The 20594-nt window shown below is 47.4% G+C and overlaps 1 protein-coding gene across 1 annotated transcript in view; it reads right to left on the bottom strand.

Moving 5' to 3' along the window:
* Positions 1–3032: 3032 nt before the first annotated feature.
* Positions 3033–20594, bottom strand: part of DLGAP2 (DLG associated protein 2) — a 177973-nt gene continuing 160411 nt past the window's right edge. Inside the window, exons 9-10 of the mRNA XM_044290863.1 lie at positions 4653–4805; positions 3033–3251 (exon numbers count right to left, since the gene is read on the bottom strand). Of these exons, the coding sequence (XP_044146798.1) occupies positions 3033–3251; positions 4653–4805 (372 nt within the window). The remainder of the gene's footprint in view (positions 3252–4652; positions 4806–20594) is intronic.

Raw genomic sequence — 20594 nt, 5'->3', positions numbered from 1 at the left:
GTAGGGAAAAAAAAGTGCCATGGCATCAGTGGAGGCCGCCCTATAAGGTAGGATAAAAATTAGACTAGAGCTAGCCTGATGAAAGGACCTCTTTAGGGCTATTGACATAGTGATTTAGCCTGACAGTGGCCTTTTGTTACCACTTCTGGCTTTGACTGAAAAAAACTACATGTATGAATCATGCCTCGCTGTTCAAAGCCATTAAAAAGGTTGTCAAGTTAGGAAAATACTTTCTCTGAAGGTGCCCATACACCTTCAATAACTGTTGGCTCATTTGGCTGAAGGATATCTCTCCTGACTCCTTCATACAAGTACACGCTTAGCTTAGCGGAGCATGTAAGTTATTTCGGTGGGGAAAAAGGAGAAAGCTGCTGCCAGACACCTCTGACAGTGGCTTATTTCCCAGAAGTGCAGGAGGATCACATGTGGAAATTCCACTCACTCGATCCTTCTCTCAGGAGTCAGAAGCTTCCTATTCACATTAGATTGTTGGCTGGTCCCACCAAAAACAGCGGGTTTGGCTAACAATAGTATAATGTTTATGGAAACCTTACAGCAGCTGATCCAGACACTACTGGGAATTGGGAAAAGGAGACATTCAGTGGTGAAAAATTAAAATAATTGGATATTCATTATTTTCAGTAGTCATCTGTGACTTTGAGCCAGCAACTGTAGTGGATGTGACTCTCAACTCTAGCTGATAAGGAGTGTAAGCATGAAGGGCTTCTGATAATATGGCCTCCTCTAGCAGAGCATATAGAAATGGCCTGACTAAATCAGACTAACTGAAAGGCTTGACTCAGGGTAGTGATAAGATGGAGGTACAATAAAGAAAAATGTAAAAGGGTTTTCCAGAATTTTTATACTGATGACCCATCTTCTGGGGCTGAATGGCTCCTATGCCTCATGACAGATGAACACGTCTTCACTAGGCCTAGGAAAAGCAGAGTCAAGGCCGTGGCGTTACTGCGAGTGGGCTGATTGGCCGGGGTCCCTGGTGTCGTAACCCCACCGAGCAGATACTGATGATCTATCCAGAGGATAGGTTATCAGTATGAAAATGTCGGAAAACCCCCTTAAAGGGATTGGCTCATCTCATACATTGATGGCTTATTATTAGGATATGACATCAATGTCAGATAGGTGTGGGTCCCACCTCTGGGATCTGCTCCTATTTCCAGATCAAGGTCCCCAAAATGAAGAAAAGCACACCGCACATACTAAGGGAGTTCTGAAAATTGCTCAGCGAGTGTGGTCGCCTAATTTCAGAAGTTTCATATCGATGAACAGAGAGCGCACTGTGCAAGTGCGGCCCTCTTTCCATTCACTTATATGGGACTGAAGAAAATTATTATTTACAGAACTCCCATAGTGGTGAACTGAGGATAGCCACGCATGCGCAGCTGCTCTCCATTCACATCAATGTAGGAGTAGAGACAACTCCTTTAATGAAGCAATAAACTGACAATACATACTAAATACACTGTAGGTAGTTTATGGGTTAGTATTCTTATTTAATATTAATAATGGAATTCTAATTTGCTTCATTAAAACAAAAAATATTAAGGGACTGATATATCTTTGTCTGATTGCTTTCTTTTTGTCCAGCTCATTTCCCAACCATAAATAAATGCCATCTTGGAAGGATATAGCAGCTAATGCCAGTGACATTTACAGTTATTTTTTAAATTCCTGAAACTCAACCGAGTTGCTAAGATGATAAAAAATGAGCCCTTTCTGCTAGTCAGTCACACACATAAAGGGAAGCTTCATGACAAACTGGACAAGAAAAAACTGAAATGAACTTTGAGGTTACACAGTCCCTCTTTATGTGTTGCATACAGTCAATTGGAGATGAGAAAAAATTGCTACATTCCCTTATTTTTGCATGTGCCTTGCTGCCATATGCCGAGACAATCAAGATATTAATTAATTCTCTTAAGGAAGAAAAATACTTTATATAAAAATAAATAAATTAATAAATTACAGGTGTAAACCACATTATCACCATTACTATACCTTAAAATAACCATCAAAACGGAAAAAATATTTACCACTTTATAGTCATGATTTTAAAAATTCTTACCACATCACAACTGGCATTTTAAACAGCAAACATTCATATTTGTAAGGATGCCCTGTCAACATAGTAATAGCTTTGTGTGTGTCTATATAGCATATACATCAATGTATTAAATCATATAGGTATTAAAACTATAGATGGATGTAAACAGAAGTATAGTTCCATGGGAGGACATTTGACTATCGATTTCACATTGGGTCTTAAAAGATCTTTTTGTTAAGGCATTCACTTTCTTTCCACAGGTATACTCATGAAGTCTTCTTGCATTTAGAAATACATAGTTGGATTGAAGAGTGGAAAGGGTTCACCCAACAGATGGTTCCATATCAGATGCAAGGAGACAAACTGGTTGTTGGGGCTTCTATTTTCCCAAGGAACCGAATGCATTAAAATATTTGTGATTGGTGATCTTTGGTTGCTTTATACAACCCGGTAGCGTGACTAGGAGCAGCATAGGAACCTATATTATTACATCTAAATTAAATAAACAGGAGGTCAGAGAGCATTGCATTCATTTTCCCCTGCATTTCTAATGTGTAGCACCTTCTACTTGGAATAGCTAATGCCTCTAACGAGTGGTGAGAAGAACCCATTTAGTTATTCTTGTTTCTAAAGATCATGTAATTTATAAAAATAGAAATAACCAAGAATTTATGCTGGGTTCCATCTTGAGAGGTTTTTCTCGTTGTCCTCTGAGAACATATTGGAGAAGTCAGGTCTCAGCAAGCCCTATGCATGTAGCTGATCTGAAGTCAGGAGTAACAAAACAAGGAGTTCTTGCAATGAGTTTAGCAAACTCGGAGGAAATGAAATAGCATTCCACTGCGCTTATGGCACAAAGAGCACAATGACAAGGGCATATTCAGTAGAGAGATTAACTAAAATGACCAGGTGTGCTACAAACTGTACAAATATGTTGTTTAAAAAAGACCTATACAGTGCTTTGTTCTTAAAGCCTAGTTTGGGCTTCCGGTATGTATATTTCAATGCTGTCTGCACGCTCACTGGCTGAATTTTGCCGGAATGAAGACGCTCTTTTTGCAGCCATTAGACGTCTTCTGGCTTCTTGTCTTTGCCGGTCCGGTAGGTCCAGAGACTTTTCTCGCGTGATAGGGAACTTTCCCCTGGAAGGTTTCTTTGGTATTGGAGTTGGGGGTTTCTTGTCATCCTGAAAATGATATGAAAATGGTGTTATTTCATGGAGCAAGTGGTTAAAGCGACTCTCTGGTTCAAGAAGAAAAAATTAAGGCATCATTCACACGAATCGCGGATCTGCAAATTATGAATGTGGTCCGTGTTCTGTCTGCATTTTTTTGCAGACCCTTTGACTTCAATGGGTCCATGGTCTTCATTTTACAGACATATTCTTTCAAGTATAGGACATGTTCTATCTTTTTTGCTGAATGAACATATGGATACTGAAAGCACATGGATGATCCGTGTGCTTTCCGTGTCCATATGTCCATTCTACAAAAAGATAGAACATGTCCTATACTTGGACCAAGGACCCACTGAAGTCAATAGGCCCACAAAAAATGTGAATGCAACGTGGACAATATCTGAATTTTGTGTGTGGACTGCAAACTATATAGTTGTGTGCATGAGTCCTAAGGCCTCTTTCACACGAGCGTAGCCTTCCGTATCGGATTTCGGATGATACACCATCTGTATTGTCATCAGTATTGCTTCAGTAATTCATCTGGATTTACATGCGTATTCTTTCCTTCCAGCATTTTCTATGGGTGTATTTGGAAGCAAATACACACAAAACTGGGACATACTGCGTATTTCAAATATTGACAGAAATTATAAGCCCATGTGAATTCATTAACATTAGCAGCACATTCTGGTACACAAAATACGCACTATATACGGATTGCAAATACGCTTGTGTGAAAGAGGCCTAAGGAACAGAACACTTGCCTGGTGCCCTCCTTTTCATCATTTCAGCTGCAGATTTGCCAATTCCCGTGCTCCCCTTCTATCATTCAAGATGGCCACACCACCTCTCAGACTACCTGATGCACACTGTGCAATTGGTAGCCCGCCAACCTCCTCCTGCCCTTGGATCCAAGCACAGGGCTAGACAAGCAAGAAGTGTTTTGGATTTCCGATGTACACAGGTAGTCTCAGAAGCAGTGCAGCAATCTTGGATGGCAGAAGAGGATCCTGGGAACTGGTAGATCTGCAGCTGAAAAGGAGGGTACCAATTCTTTCCCCAGTTAATGTGAATTTGTTTTCATGAACCAGAAGTTGTGTCCATGCAATCAACAGCAGTAACCTTGGTGGCGATCGACACAAAACCCCCTGACTGTCTAACCTCTTAGATGCCACAGGATGACAACCACAGTAAGTTGTTTGGATGAGGTTGGAGGAAACTAGGTTACTATGACAGTCACAAACCTAACTAAAGCCCCCAGATCTGTTATAAGCGCCTGCCTATAGGGCCATGCCAAGGCATTGCCTAACAGTTTGTCGGCATTCCAAAGCATTATTGCCTGCAAGTATATACAGTATATGTACAATATAAACTTTAAATGCTACGTACATTATACATTTGAAATGCTACCTTCTTTTCAGGAGAATCCATTGGTTTCCAATCATTGGCTTTCAACTGGTGCAGCTTGTCAAATTTCATGCTTACATCTTCAATGGATAACTGCAATAGGTCCCAGAATCCTGCCAAGTCTTGTGAAGTAGGTCTAGGCATTGCACTTGGATCCTTAAGTTAAAAACAGAATAACTGTATAAACAAAAGGAATCAATAAAACACATATGTGTGTGTGTGTGTGTATATATATATATATATATATGTACACACACATACATACACAGGCTCGCACTGAGAAAGGTGAGCCCATAGACCCCATATCCTGCAAGCAAGTGGCACATGGCACAATAGGCTGACTGAAACAATAACAATACCTCCTGACTAGGGATGAGCGAACTCGAACTGTATAGTTCGGGTTCGTACCGAATTTTGGGGTGTCCGTGACACGGACCCGAACCCGGACATTTTCGTAAAAGTCCGGGTTCGGGTTCGGTGTTCATCGCTTTCTTGGCGCTTTTGTGACGCTTTCTTGGCGCTTTTTGAAAGGCTGCAAAGCAGCCAATCAACAAGCGTCATACTACTTTCCCCAAGAGGCCGTCACAGCCTCTTGGGGCAAGCTGCTGATACTCAATTGTTCACTGTTTTTAGGCTGCCCAGACCGTTTGTCAGTCACTTTTTTCTGGGGTGATCGGCGGCCATTTTGTGTCTTGTGGTGCGCCAGCACAAGCTGCGACCAAGTGCATTTAACCCTCAATAGTGTGGTGGTTTTTTGGCTAAAGCCTACATCAGGGTGAAGCTGTCACACCAAGTGCATTTAACCAGCAATAGTCTGTTTATTTTTTGGCCATATACTACATCAGGGGCAAGCTGCGCCTGTCACTAAGTGCATTTAACCCTCAATGGTGTGGTTGTTTTTTGGCTAAAGCCTACATCAGGGTGAAGCTGTCACACCAAGTGCATTTAACCAGCAATAGTCTGTTTATTTTTTGGCCATATACTACATCAGGGGCAAGCTGCGCCCGTCACCAAGTGCATTTAACCCTCAGTAGTGTGGTTGGTCAAGCTGTCACACCAAGTGCATTTAACCAGCAATAGTCTGTTCATTTTTTGGGCATATACTACATCAGGGGCAAGCTGCGCCCGTCACCAAGTGCATTTAACCCTCAGTAGTGTGGTTGGTCAAGCTGTCACACCAAGTGCATTTAACCAGCAATAGTCTGTTCATTTTTTGGCCATATACTACATCAGGGGCAAGCTGCGCCCGTCACCAAGTGCATTTAACCCTCAGTAGTGTGGTTGGTCAAGCTGTCACACCAAGTGCATTTAACCAGCAATAGTCTGTTCATTTTTTGGCCATATACTACATCAGGGGCAAGCTGCGCCCGTCACCAAGTGCATTTAACCCTCAGTAGTGTGGTTGGTCAAGCTGTCACACCAAGTGCATTTAACCAGCAATAGTCTGTTCATTTTTTGGCCATATACTACATCAGGGGCAAGCTGCGCCCGTCACCAAGTGCATTTAACCCTCAGTAGTGTGGTTGGTCAAGCTGTCACACCAAGTGCATTTAACCAGCAATAGTCTGTTCATTTTTTGGCCATATACTACATCAGGGGCAAGCTGCGCCCGTCACCAAGTGCATTTAACCCTCAGTAGTGTGGTTGGTCAAGCTGTCACACCAAGTGCATTTAACCAGCAATAGTCTGTTCATTTTTTGGCCATATACTACATCAGGGCCAAGCTGCGCCCGTCACCAAGTGCATTTAACCCTCAGTAGTGTGGTTGGTCAAGCTGTCACACCAAGTGCATTTAACCAGCAATAGTCTGTTCATTTTTTGGCCATATACTACATCAGGGGCAAGCTGCGCCTGTCACCAAGTGCATTTAACCCTCAGTAGTGTGGTTGGTCAAGCTGTCACACCAAGTGCATTTAACCAGCAATAGTGTGGTTATTTTTTGGCCATATCCCAGTCTAATTCTGTCAGTAAATCCATACCGGTCACCCTGCGCCTAAATACTAGGCCTCAAATTTATATCCCGCTAAATCTGTCGTTACCGCTGTACTGTTGTGGCTGGGCAAGTTATTTAGTGTCCGTCAAAGCACATTTTTTGTTCTGGGTTGAAATACAATTCCCAATTTAGCAGTTTCATAATTTAGTGGTTTCTGCTGTATCAGAGCTATTTGAAATCTATCCCTAAAAGGGTATATAATATTCAAGGTGCACATAGGGTCCTTCAGAATAACTTCACACACACGCTACTGTGCATTTCCAAGTCTAATTCTGTCACTAAATCCATACCGGTCACCCAGCGCCTAAATACTAGGCCTCAAATTTATATCCCGCTAAATCTGTCGTTACTGCTGTACTGTTCTGGCTGGGCAAGTTATTTAGTGTCCGTCAAAGCACATTTTTTGTTCTGGGTTGAAATACAATTCCCAATTTAGCAATTTCATAATTTAGTGGTTTCTGCTGTATCAGAGCTATTTGAAATCTATCCCTAAAAGGGTATATAATATTCAAGGTGCACATAGGGTCATTCAGAATAACTTCACACACACGCTACTGTGCATTTCCAAGTCTAATTCTGTCAGTAAATCCATACCGGTCACCCAGCGCCTAAATACTAGGCCTCAAATTTATATTCAGCTGAATTTGAATACAATACATTGGGCCAAATAATATTTCTGTTGTTGTGGTGAACGATAACAATGAGGAAAACATCTAGTAAGGGACGCGGACATGGTCGTGGTGGTGTTAGTGGACCCTCTGGTGCTGGGAGAGGACGTGGCCGTTCTGCCACATCCACACGTCCTAGTGTACCAACTACCTTAGGTCCCAGTAGCCGCCAGAATTTACAGCGATATATGGTGGGGCCCAATGCCGTTCTAAGGATGGTAAGGCCTGAGCAGGTACAGGCATTAGTCAATTGGGTGGCCGACAGTGGATCCAGCACGTTCACATTATCTCCCACCCAGTCTTCTGCAGAAAGCGCACAGATGGCGCCTGAAAACCAACCCCATCAGTCTGTCACATCACCCCCATGCATACCAGGGAAACTGTCTCAGCCTCAAGTTATGCAGCAGTCTCTTATGCTGTTTGAAGACTCCGCTGGCAGGGTTTCCCAAGGGCATCCACCTAGCCCTTCCCCAGCGGTGAAAGACATAGAATGCACTGACGCACAACCACTTATGTTTCCTGATGATGAGGACATGGGAATACCACCTCAGCATGTCTCTGATGATGACGAAACACAGTTGTCAACTGCTGCGTCTTTCTGCAGTGTGCAGACTGAACAGGAGGTCAGGGATCAAGACTGGGTGGAAGACGATGCAGGGGACGATGAGGTCCTAGACCCCACATGGAATGAAGGTCGTGCCACTGACTTTCACAGTTCGGAGGAAGAGGCAGTGGTGAGACCGAGCCAACAGCGTAGCAAAAGAGGGAGCAGTGGGCAAAAGCAGAACACCCGCCGCCAAGAGACTCCGCCTGCTACTGACCGCCGCCATCTTGGACCGAGCACCCCAAAGGCAGCTTCAAGGAGTTCCCTGGCATGGCACTTCTTCAAACAATGTGCTGACGACAAGACCCGAGTGGTTTGCACGCTGTGCCATCAGAGCCTGAAGCGAGGCATTAACGTTCTGAACCTTAGCACAACCTGCATGACCAGGCACCTGCATGCAAAGCAGGAACTGCAGTGGATAGGGATGAGCGAACTCGAACTGTATAGTTCGGGTTCGTACCGAATTTTGGGGTGTCCGTGACACGGACCCGAACCCGGACATTTTCGTAAAAGTCCGGGTTCGGTGTTCGTCGCTTTCTTGGCGCTTTTGTGACGCTTTCTTGGCGCTTTTTGAAAGGCTGCAAAGCAGCCAATCAACAAGCGTCATACTACTTGCCCCAAGAGGCCGTCACAGCCATGCCTACTATTGGCATGGCTGTGATTGGCCAGAGCACCATGTGACCCAGCCTCTATTTAAGCTGGAGTCACATAGCGCCGCCCGTCACTCTGCTCTGATTAGCGTAGGGAGAGGTTGCGGCTGCGACAGTAGGGCGAGATTAGGCAGATTAACTCCTCCAAAGGACTTGATTAATCGATCGATCTGCAGCTGTGCATCATTGAGCTGCTGAAATTCAATTGCTCACTGTTTTTAGGCTGCCCAGACCAGTTTGTCAGTCACTTTTTTCTGGGGTGATCGGCGGCCATTTTGTGTCTTGTGCGGTGCTGCGACCAAGTGCATCAAGCTGCGACCAAGTGCATTTAACCCTCAATGGTGTGGTTGTTTTTTGGCTAAAGCCTACATCAGGGTGAAGCTGTCACACCAAGTGCATTTAACCAGCAATAGTCTGTTAATTTTTTGGCCATATACTAAATCAGGGGCAAGCTGCGCCCGTCACCAAGTGCATTTAACCCTCAGTAGTGTGGTTGGTCAAGCTGTCACACCAAGTGCATTTAACCAGCAATAGTCTGTTCATTTTTTGGCCATATACTACATCAGGGGCAAGCTGCGCCCGTCACCAAGTGCATTTAACCCTCAGTAGTGTGGTTGGTCAAGCTGTCACACCAAGTGCATTTAACCAGCAATAGTCTGTTCATTTTTTGGCCATATACTACATCAGGGGCAAGCTGCGCCCGTCACCAAGTGCATTTAACCCTCAGTAGTGTGGTTGGTCAAGCTGTCACACCAAGTGCATTTAACCAGCAATAGTGTGGTTATTTTTTGGCCATATCCCAGTCTAATTCTGTCACTAAATCCATACCGGTCACCCAGCGCCTAAATACTAGGCCTCAAATTTATATCCCGCTAAATCTGTCGTTACCGCTGTCCTGTTGTGGATGGGCAAGTTATTTAGTGTCCGTCAAAGCACATTTTTTGTTCTGGGTTGAAATACAATTCCCAATTTAGCAATTTCATAATTTAGTGGTTTCTGCTATATCAGAGCTATTTGAAATCTATCCCTAAAAGGGTATATAATATTCAAGGTGCACATAGGGTCATTCAGAATAACTTCACACACACGCTACTGTGCATTTCCAAGTCTAATTCTGTTAGTAAATCCATACCGGTCACCCAGCGCCTAAATACTAGGCCTCAAATTTATATCCCGCTAAATCTGTCGTTACCGCTGTACTGTTGTGGCTGGGCAAGTTATTTAGTGTCCGTCAAAGCACATTTTTTGTTCAGGGTTGAAATACAATTCCCAATTTAGCAATTTCATAATTTAGTGGTTTCTGCTATATCAGAGCTATTTGAAATCTATCCCTAAAAGGGTATATAATATTCAAGGTGCACATAGGGTCATTCAGAATAACTTCACACACACGCTACTGTGCATTTCCAAGTCTAATTCTGTCACTAAATCCATACCGGTCACCCAGCGCCTAAATACTAGGCCTCAAATTTATATCCCGCTAAATCTCTCGTTACCGCTGTACTGTTGTGGATGGGCAAGTTATTTAGTGTCCGTCAAAGCACATTTTTTGTTCTGGGTTGAAATACAATTCCCAATTTAGCAATTTCATAATTTAGTGGTTTCTGCTATATCAGAGCTATTTGAAATCTATCCCTAAAAGGGTATATAATATTCAAGGTGCACATAGGGTCATTCAGAATAACTTCACACACACGCTACTGTGCATTTCCAAGTCTAATTCTGTCACTAAATCCATACCGGTCACCCAGCGCCTAAATACTAGGCCTCAAATTTATATCCCGCTGAATTTGAATACAATACATTGGGCCAAATAATATTTTTGTTGTTGTGGTGAACCATAACAATGAGGAAAACATCTAGTAAGGGACGCGGACGTGGACATGGTCGTGGTGGTGTTAGTGGACCCTCTGGTGCTGGGAGAGGACGTGGCCGTTCTGCCACATCCACACGTCCTAGTGTACCAACTACCTCAGGTCCCAGTAGCCGCCAGAATTTACAGCGATATATGGTGGGGCCCAATGCCGTTCTAAGGATGGTAAGGCCTGAGCAGGTACAGGCATTAGTCAATTGGGTGGCCGACAGTGGATCCAGCACGTTCACATTATCTCCCACCCAGTCTTCTGCAGAAAGCGCACAGATGGCGCCTGAAAACCAACCCCATCAGTCTGTCACATCACCCCCATGCATATCAGGGAAACTGTCTGAGCCTCAAGTTATGCAGCAGTCTCTTATGCTGTTTGAAGACTCTGCTGGCAGGGTTTCCCAAGGGCATCCACCTAGCCCTTCCCCAGCGGTGGAAGACATAGACTGCACTGACGCACAACCACTTATGTTTCCTGATGATGAGGACATGGGAATACCACCTCAGCATGTCTCTGATGATGACGAAACACAGGTGCCAACTGCTGCGTCTTTCTGCAGTGTGCAGACTGAACAGGAGGTCAGGGATCAAGACTGGGTGGAAGACGATGCAGGGGACGATGAGGTCCTAGACCCCACATGGAATGAAGGTCGTGCCACTGACTTTCACAGTTCGGAGGAAGAGGCAGTGGTGAGACCGAGCCAACAGCGTAGCAAAAGAGGGAGCAGTGGGCAAAAGCAGAACACCCGCCGCCAAGAGACTCCGCCTGCTACTGACCGCCGCCATCTGGGACCGAGCACCCCAAAGGCAGCTTCAAGGAGTTCCCTGGCATGGCACTTCTTCAAACAATGTGCTGACGACAAGACCCGAGTGGTTTGCACGCTGTGCCATCAGAGCCTGAAGCGAGGCATTAACGTTCTGAACCTGAGCACAACCTGCATGACCAGGCACCTGCATGCAAAGCATGAACTGCAGTGGAGTAAACACCTTAAAACCAAGGAAGTCACTCAGGCTCCCCCTGCTACCTCTTCTGCTGCTGCCGCCTCGGCCTCTTCTGCTGCTGCCGCCTCGGCCTCTTCCTCCGCCTCTGGAGGAACGTTGGCACCTGCCGCCCAGCAAACAGGGGATGTACCACCAACACCACCACCACCTCCGTCACCAAGCGTCTCAACCATGTCACACGGCAGCGTTCAGCTCTCCATCTCACAAACATTTGAGAGAAAGCGTAAATTCCCACCTAGCCACCCTCGATCCCTGGCCCTGAATGCCAGCATTTCTAAACTACTGGCCTATGAAATGCTGTCATTTAGGCTGGTGGACACAGACAGCTTCAAACAGCTCATGTCGCTTGCTGTCCCACAGTATGTTGTTCCCAGCCGCCACTACTTCTCCAAGAGAGCCGTGCCTTCCCTGCACAACCAAGTATCCGATAAAATCAAGTGTGCACTGCGCAACGCCATCTGTAGCAAGGTCCACCTAACCACAGATACGTGGACCAGTAAGCACGGCCAGGGACGCTATATCTCCCTAACTGCACACTGGGTAAATGTAGTGGCAGCTGGGCCCCAGGCGGAGAGCTGTTTGGCGCACGTCCTTCCGCCGCCAAGGATCGCAGGGCAACATTCTTTGCCTCCTGTTGCCACCTCCTCCTTCTCGGCTTCCTCCTCCTCTTCTTCCACCTGCTCATCCAGTCAGCCACACACCTTCACCACCAACTTCAGCACAGCCCGGGGTAAACGTCAGCAGGCCATTCTGAAACTCATATGTTTGGGGGACAGGCCCCACACCGCACAGGAGTTGTGGCGGGGTATAGAACAACAGACCGACGAGTGGTTGCTGCCGGTGAGCCTCAAGCCCGGCCTGGTGGTGTGTGATAATGGGCGAAATCTCGTTGCAGCTCTGGGACTAGCCAATTTGACGCACATCCCTTGCTTGGCGCATGTGCTGAATTTGGTGGTGCAGAAGTTCATTCACAACTACCCCGACATGTCAGAGCTGCTGCATAAAGTGCGGGCCGTCTGTTCGCGCTTCCGGCGTTCACATCCTGCTGCTGCTCGCCTGTCTGCGCTACAGCGTAACTTCGGCCTTCCCGCTCACCGCCTCATATGCGACGTGCCCACCAGGTGGAACTCCACCTTGCACATGCTGGACAGACTGTGCGAGCAGCAGCAGGCCATAGTGGAGTTTCAGCTGCAGCACGCACGGGTCAGTCGCACTACAGAACAGCACCACTTCACCACCAATGACTGGGCCTCCATGCGAGACCTGTGTGCCCTGTTGCGCTGTTTCGAGTACTCCACCAACATGGCCAGTGGCGATGACGCCGTTATCAGCGTTACAATACCACTTCTATGTCTCCTTGAGAAAACACTTAGGGCGATGATGGAAGAGGAGGTGGCCCAGGAGGAGGAGGAGGAGGAGGAGGAAGAGGGGTCATTTTTAGCACTTTCAGGCCAGTCTCTTCGAAGTGACTCAGAGGGAGGTTTTTGGCAACAGCAGAGGCCAGGTACAAATGTGGCCAGCCAGGGCCCACTACTGGAGGACGAGGAGGACGAGGATGAGGAGGAGGTGGAGGAGGATGAGGATGAAGCATGGTCACAGCGGGGTGGCACCCAACGCAGCTCGGGTCCATCACTGGTGCGTGGCTGGGGGGAAAGGCAGGACGATGACGATACGCCTCCCACAGAGGACAGCTTGTCCTTACCCCTGGGCAGCCTGGCACACATGAGCGACTACATGCTGCAGTGCCTGCGCAACGACAGCAGAGTTGCCCACATTTTAACCGGTGCGGACTACTGGGTTGCCACCCTGCTGGATCCACGCTACAAAGACAATGTGCCCACCTTACTTCCTGCACTGGAGCGTGATAGGAAGATGCGCGAGTACAAGCGCACGTTGGTAGACGCGCTACTGAGAGCATTCCCAAATGTCACAGGGGAACAAGTGGAAGCCCAAGGCCAAGGCAGAGGAGGAGCAAGAGGTCGCCAAGGCAGCTGTGTCACGGCCAGCTCCTCTGAGGGCAGGGTTAGCATGGCAGAGATGTGGAAAACTTTTGTCAACACGCCACAGCTAACTGCACCACCACCTGATACGCAACGTGTTAGCAGGAGGCAACATTTCACTAACATGGTGGAACAGTACATGTGCACACCCCTCCACGTACTGACTGATGGTTCGGCCCCATTCAACTTCTGGGTCTCTAAATTGTCCACGTGACCAGAGCTAGCCTTTTATGCCTTGGAGGTGCTGGCCTGCCCGGCGGCCAGCGTTTTGTCTGAACGTGTATTCAGCACGGCAGGGGGCGTCATTACAGACAAACGCAGCCGCCTGTCTACAGCCAATTTGGACAAGCTGACGTTCATAAAAATGAACCAGGCATGGATCCTACAGGACATGTCCGTCCCTTGTCCAGATTAGACATTAACTACCTCCCCTTAAACATATATTATTGGACTCCAGGGCACTTCCTCATTCAATCCTATTTTTATTTTCATTTTACCATTATATTGCGAGGCTACCCAAAGTTGAATGAACCTCTCCTCTGTCTGGGTGCCAGGGCCTAAATATATGCCAATGGACTGTTCCAATGTTGGGTGACGTGAAGCCTGATTCTCTGCTATGACATGCAGACTAATTCTCTGCTGACATGAAGCCAGATCCTCTGTTACGGGACCTCTCTCCTCTGCCTGGGTGCTGGGCCTAAATATCTGACAATGGACTGTTGCAGTGGTGGCTGACGTGAAGCCTGATTTTCTGCTATGACATGCAGACTGATTCTCTGCTGACATGAAGCCAGATCCTCTGTTACGGGACCTCTCTCCTCTGCCTGGGTGCTGGGCCTAAATATATGCCAATGGACTGTTGCAGTGGTGGCTGACATGAAGCCTCATTCTCTGCTATGACATGCAGACTAATTCTCTGCTGACATGAAGCCAGATTGTCTGTTACGGGACCTCTCTCCTCTGCCTGGGTGCTGGGCCTAAATTTATGAAAATGGACTCTTACAGTGGTGGGTGACGTGAAGCCTGATTCTCTGCTATGACATGAAGACTGATTCTCTGCTATGACATGAAGACTGATTCTCTGCTGACATGAAGCCAGATTGTCTGTTACGGGACCTCTCTCCTCTGCCTGGGTGCTGGGCCTAAATTTATGACAATGGACTGTTGCAGTGGTGGCTGACGTGAAGCCTGATTCTCTGCTATGACATGCAGACTGATTCTCTGCTGACATGAAGCCAGATTGTCTGTTACGGGACCTCTCTCCTCTGCCTGGGTGCTGGGCCTAAATTTATGAAAATGGACTCTTACAGTGGTGGGTGACGTGAAGCCTGATTCTCTGCTATGACATGAAGACTGATTCTCTGCTGACATGAAGCCAGATTGTCTGTTACGGGACCTCTCTCCTCTGCCTGGGTGCTGGGCCTAAATTTATGACAATGGACTGTTGCAGTGGTGGCTGACGTGAAGCCTGATTCTCTGCTATGACATGCAGACTGATTCTCTGCTGACATGAAGCCAGATTGTCTGTTACGGGACCTCTCTCCTCTGTCTGGGTGCTGGGCCTAAATTTATGAAAATGGACTCTTACAGTGGTGGGTGACGTGAAGCCTGATTGTCTGCTATGACATGAAGACTGATTCTCTGCTGACATGAAGCCAGATTGTCTGTTACGGGACCTCTCTCCTCTGCCTGGGTGCTGGGCCTAAATTTATGAAAATGGACTGTTGCAGCGGTGGGTGACGTGAAGCCTGATTCTCTGCTATGATATGAAGACTGATTCTCTGCTGACATGAAGCCAGATCCTCTGTTACGGGACCTCTCTCCTCTGCCTGGGTGCTGGGCCTAAATATCTGACAATGGACTGTTGCATTGGTGGCTGACGTGAAGCCTGATTCTCTGCTATGACATGCAGACTAATTCTCTGCTGACATGAAGCCAGATTGTCTGTTACGGGACCTCTCTCCTCTGCCTGGGTGCTGGGCCTAAATTTATGAAAATGGACTGTTGCAGTGGTGGGTGACGTGAAGCCTGATTCTCTGCTATGATATGAAGACTGATTCTCTGCTGACATGAAGCCAGATCCTCTGTTACGGGACCTCTCTCCTCTGCCTGGGTGCTGGGCCTAAATTTCTGACAATGGACTGTTGCATTGGTGGCTGACGTGAAGCCTGATTCTCTGCTATTACATGCAGACTAATTCTCTGCTGACATGAAGCCAGATTGTCTGTTACGGGACCTCTCTCCTCTGCCTGGGTGCTGGGCCTAAATTTATGAAAATGGACTGTTGCAGTGGTGGGTGACGTGAAGCCTGATTCTCTGCTATGACATGAAGACTGATTCTCTGCTGACATGAAGCCAGATTGTCTGTTACGGGACCTCTCTCCTCTGCCTGGGTGCTGGGCCTAAATTTATGACAATGGACTGTTGCAGTGGTGGGTGACGTGAAGCCTGATTCTCTGCTATGACATGCAGACTGATTCTCTGCTGACATGAAGCCAGATCCTCTGTTACGGGACCTCTCTCCTCTGCCTGGGTGCTGGGCCTAAATATCTGACAATGGACTGTTGCAGTGGTGGCTGACGTGAAGCCTGATTCTCTGCTATGACATGCAGACTGATTCTCTGCTGACATGAAGCCAGATTGCTCTGTTACGGGACCTCTCTCCTCTGCCTGGGTGCTGGGCCTAAATATATGCCAATGGACTGTTGCAGTGGTGGGCTGACGTGAAGCCTGATTCTCTGCTATGACATGCAGACTGATTCTCTGCTGACATGAAGCCAGATTGTCTGTTACGGGACCTCTCTCCTCTGCCTGGGTGCTGGGCCTAAATTTATGAAAATGGACTCTTACAGTGGTGGGTGACGTGAAGCCTGATTCTCTGCTATGACTATGAAGACTGATTCTCTGCTGACATGAAGCCAGATTGTCTGTTACGGGACCTCTCTCCTCTGCCTGGGTGCTGGGCCTAAATTTATGACAATGGACTGTTGCAGTGGTGGCTGACGTGAAGCCTGATTCTCTGCTATGACATGCAGACTGATTCTCTGCTGACATGAAGCCAGATTGTCTGTTACGGGACCTCTCTCCTCTGCCTGGGTGCTGGGCCTAAATTTATGAAAATGGACTCTTACAGTGGTGGGTGACGTGAAGGCTGATTCTCTGCTATGACATGAAGACTGATTCTCTGCTATGACATGAAGACTGATTCTCTGCTGACATGAAGCCAGATTGTCTGTTACGGGACCTCTCTCCTCTGCCTGGGTGCTGGGCCTAAATTTATGACAATGGACTGTTGCAGTGGTGGCTGACGTGAAGCCTGATTCTCTGCTATGACATGCAGACTGATTCTCTGCTGACATGAAGCCAGATTGTCTGTTACGGGACCTCTCTCCTCTGCCTGGGTGCTGGGCCTAAATTTATGAAAATGGACTGTTACAGTGGTGGGTGACGTGAAGCCTGATTCTCTGCTATGACATGAAGACTGATTCTCTGCTGACATGAAGCCAGATTGTCTGTTACGGGACCTCTCTCCTCTGCCTGGGTGCTGGGCCTAAATTTATGAAAATGGACTCTTACAGTGGTGGGTGACGTGAAGCCTGATTCTCTGCTATGACATGAAGACTGATTCTCTGCTATGACATGAAGACTGATTCTCTGCTGACATGAAGCCAGATTGTCTGTTACGGGACCTCTCTCCTCTGCCTGGGTGCTGGGCCTAAATTATGACAATGGACTGTTGCAGTGGTGGCTGACGTGAAGCCTGATTCTCTGCTATGACATGCAGACTGATTCTCTGCTGACATGAAGCCAGATTGTCTGTTACGGGACCTCTCTCCTCTGCCTGGGTGCTGGGCCTAAATTTATGAAAATGGACTCTTACAGTGGTGGGTGACGTGAAGCCTGATTCTCTGCTATGACATGAAGACTGATTCTCTGCTGACATGAAGCCAGATTGTCTGTTACGGGACCTCTCTCCTCTGCCTGGGTGCTGGGCCTAAATTTATGACAATGGACTGTTGCAGTGGTGGCTGACGTGAAGCCTGATTCTCTGCTATGACATGCAGACTGATTCTCTGCTGACATGAAGCCAGATTGTCTGTTACGGGACCTCTCTCCTCTGTCTGGGTGCTGGGCCTAAATTTATGAAAATGGACTCTTACAGTGGTGGGTGACGTGAAGCCTGATTGTCTGCTATGACATGAAGACTGATTCTCTGCTGACATGAAGCCAGATTGTCTGTTACGGGACCTCTCTCCTCTGCCTGGGTGCTGGGCCTAAATTTATGAAAATGGACTGTTGCAGCGGTGGGTGACGTGAAGCCTGATTCTCTGCTATGATATGAAGACTGATTCTCTGCTGACATGAAGCCAGATCCTCTGTTACGGGACCTCTCTCCTCTGCCTGGGTGCTGGGCCTAAATATCTGACAATGGACTGTTGCATTGGTGGCTGACGTGAAGCCTGATTCTCTGCTATGACATGCAGACTAATTCTCTGCTGACATGAAGCCAGATTGTCTGTTACGGGACCTCTCTCCTCTGCCTGGGTGCTGGGCCTAAATTTATGAAAATGGACTGTTGCAGTGGTGGGTGACGTGAAGCCTGATTCTCTGCTATGATATGAAGACTGATTCTCTGCTGACATGAAGCCAGATCCTCTGTTACGGGACCTCTCTCCTCTGCCTGGGTGCTGGGCCTAAATTTCTGACAATGGACTGTTGCATTGGTGGCTGACGTGAAGCCTGATTCTCTGCTATTACATGCAGACTAATTCTCTGCTGACATGAAGCCAGATTGTCTGTTACGGGACCTCTCTCCTCTGCCTGGGTGCTGGGCCTAAATTTATGAAAATGGACTGTTGCAGTGGTGGGTGACGTGAAGCCTGATTCTCTGCTATGACATGAAGACTGATTCTCTGCTGACATGAAGCCAGATTGTCTGTTATGGGACCTCTCTCCTCTGCCTGGGTGCTGGGCCTAAATTTATGACAATGGACTGTTGCAGTGGTGGCTGACGTGAAGCCTGATTCTCTGCTATGACATGCAGACTGATTCTCTGCTGACATGAAGCCAGATCCTCTGTTACGGGACCTCTCTCCTCTGCCTGGGTGCTGGGCCTAAATATCTGACAATGGACTGTTGCATTGGTGGCTGACGTGACGCCTGATTCTCTGCTATGACATGCAGACTAATTCTCTGCTGACATGAAGCCAGATTGTCTGTTACGGGACCTCTCTCCTCTGCCTGGGTGCTGGGCCTAAATTTATGAAAATGGACTCTTACAGTGGTGGGTGACGTGAAGCCTGATTCTCCGCTATGACATGAAGACTGATTCTCTGCTGACATGAAGCCAGATTGTCTGTTACGGGACCTCTCTCCTCTGCCTGGGTGCTGGGCCTAAATTTATGAAAATGGACTGTTGCAGTGGTGGGTGACGTGAAGCCTGATTCTCTGCTATGATATGAAGACTGATTCTCTGCTGACATGAAGCCAGATCCTCTGTTACGGGACCTCTCTCCTCTGCCTGGGTGCTGGGCCTAAATATCTGACAATGGACTGTTGCATTGGTGGCTGACGTGAAGCCTGATTCTCTGCTATGACATGAAGACTGATTCTCTGCTGACATGAAGCCAGATTGTCTGTTACGGGACCTCTCTCCTCTGCCTGGGTGCTGGGCCTAAATTTATGACAATGGACTGTTGCAGTGGTGGCTGACGTGAAGCCTGATTCTCTGCTATGACATGCAGACTGATTCTCTGCTGACATGAAGCCAGATTGTCTGTTACGGGACCTCTCTCCTCTGTCTGGGTGCTGGGCCTAAATTTATGAAAATGGACTCTTACAGTGGTGGGTGACGTGAAGCCTGATTGTCTGCTATGACATGAAGACTGATTCTCTGCTGACATGAAGCCAGATTGTCTGTTACGGGACCTCTCTCCTCTGCCTGGGTGCTGGGCCTAAATTTATGAAAATGGACTGTTGCAGCTGGTGGGTGACGTGAAGCCTGATTCTCTGCTATGATATGAAGACTGATTCTCTGCTGACATGAAGCCAGATCCTCTGTTACGGGACCTCTCTCCTCTGCCTGGGTGCTGGGCCTAAATATCTGACAATGGACTGTTGCATTGGTGGCTGACGTGAAGCCGGATTCTCTGCTATGACATGCAGACTAATTCTCTGCTGACATGAAGCCAGATTGTCTGTTACGGGACCTCTCTCCTCTGCCTGGGTGCTGGGCCTAAATTTATGAAAATGGACTGTTGCAGTGGTGGGTGACGTGAAGCCTGATTCTCTGCTATGATATGAAGACTGATTCTCTGCTGACATGAAGCCAGATCCTCTGTTACGGGACCTCTCTCCTCTGCCTGGGTGCTGGGCCTAAATTTCTGACAATGGACTGTTGCATTGGTGGCTGACGTGAAGCCTGATTCTCTGCTATTACATGCAGACTAATTCTCTGCTGACATGAAGCCAGATTGTCTGTTACGGGACCTCTCTCCTCTGCCTGGGTGCTGGGCCTAAATTTATGAAAATGGACTGTTGCAGTGGTGGGTGACGTGAAGCCTGATTCTCTGCTATGACATGAAGACTGATTCTCTGCTGACATGAAGCCAGATTGTCTGTTATGGGACCTCTCTCCTCTGCCTGGGTGCTGGGCCTAAATTTATGACAATGGACTGTTGCAGTGGTGGCTGACGTGAAGCCTGATTCTCTGCTATGACATGCAGACTGATTCTCTGCTGACATGAAGCCAGATCCTCTGTTACGGGACCTCTCTCCTCTGCCTGGGTGCTGGGCCTAAATATCTGACAATGGACTGTTGCATTGGTGGCTGACGTGACGCCTGATTCTCTGCTATGACATGCAGACTAATTCTCTGCTGACATGAAGCCAGATTGTCTGTTACGGGACCTCTCTCCTCTGCCTGGGTGCTGGGCCTAAATTTATGAAAATGGACTCTTACAGTGGTGGGTGACGTGAAGCCTGATTCTCCGCTATGACATGAAGACTGATTCTCTGCTGACATGAAGCCAGATTGTCTGTTACGGGACCTCTCTCCTCTGCCTGGGTGCTGGGCCTAAATTTATGAAAATGGACTGTTGCAGTGGTGGGTGACGTGAAGCCTGATTCTCTGCTATGATATGAAGACTGATTCTCTGCTGACAT

Source organism: Bufo gargarizans, chromosome 4 (assembly GCF_014858855.1).
Source record: "Bufo gargarizans isolate SCDJY-AF-19 chromosome 4, ASM1485885v1, whole genome shotgun sequence".
Classification (NCBI taxonomy): domain Eukaryota; kingdom Metazoa; phylum Chordata; class Amphibia; order Anura; family Bufonidae; genus Bufo; species Bufo gargarizans.
Note: the sequence above shows the minus strand (reverse complement) of the source record. Positions and strands in the feature narration are given on the sequence as shown.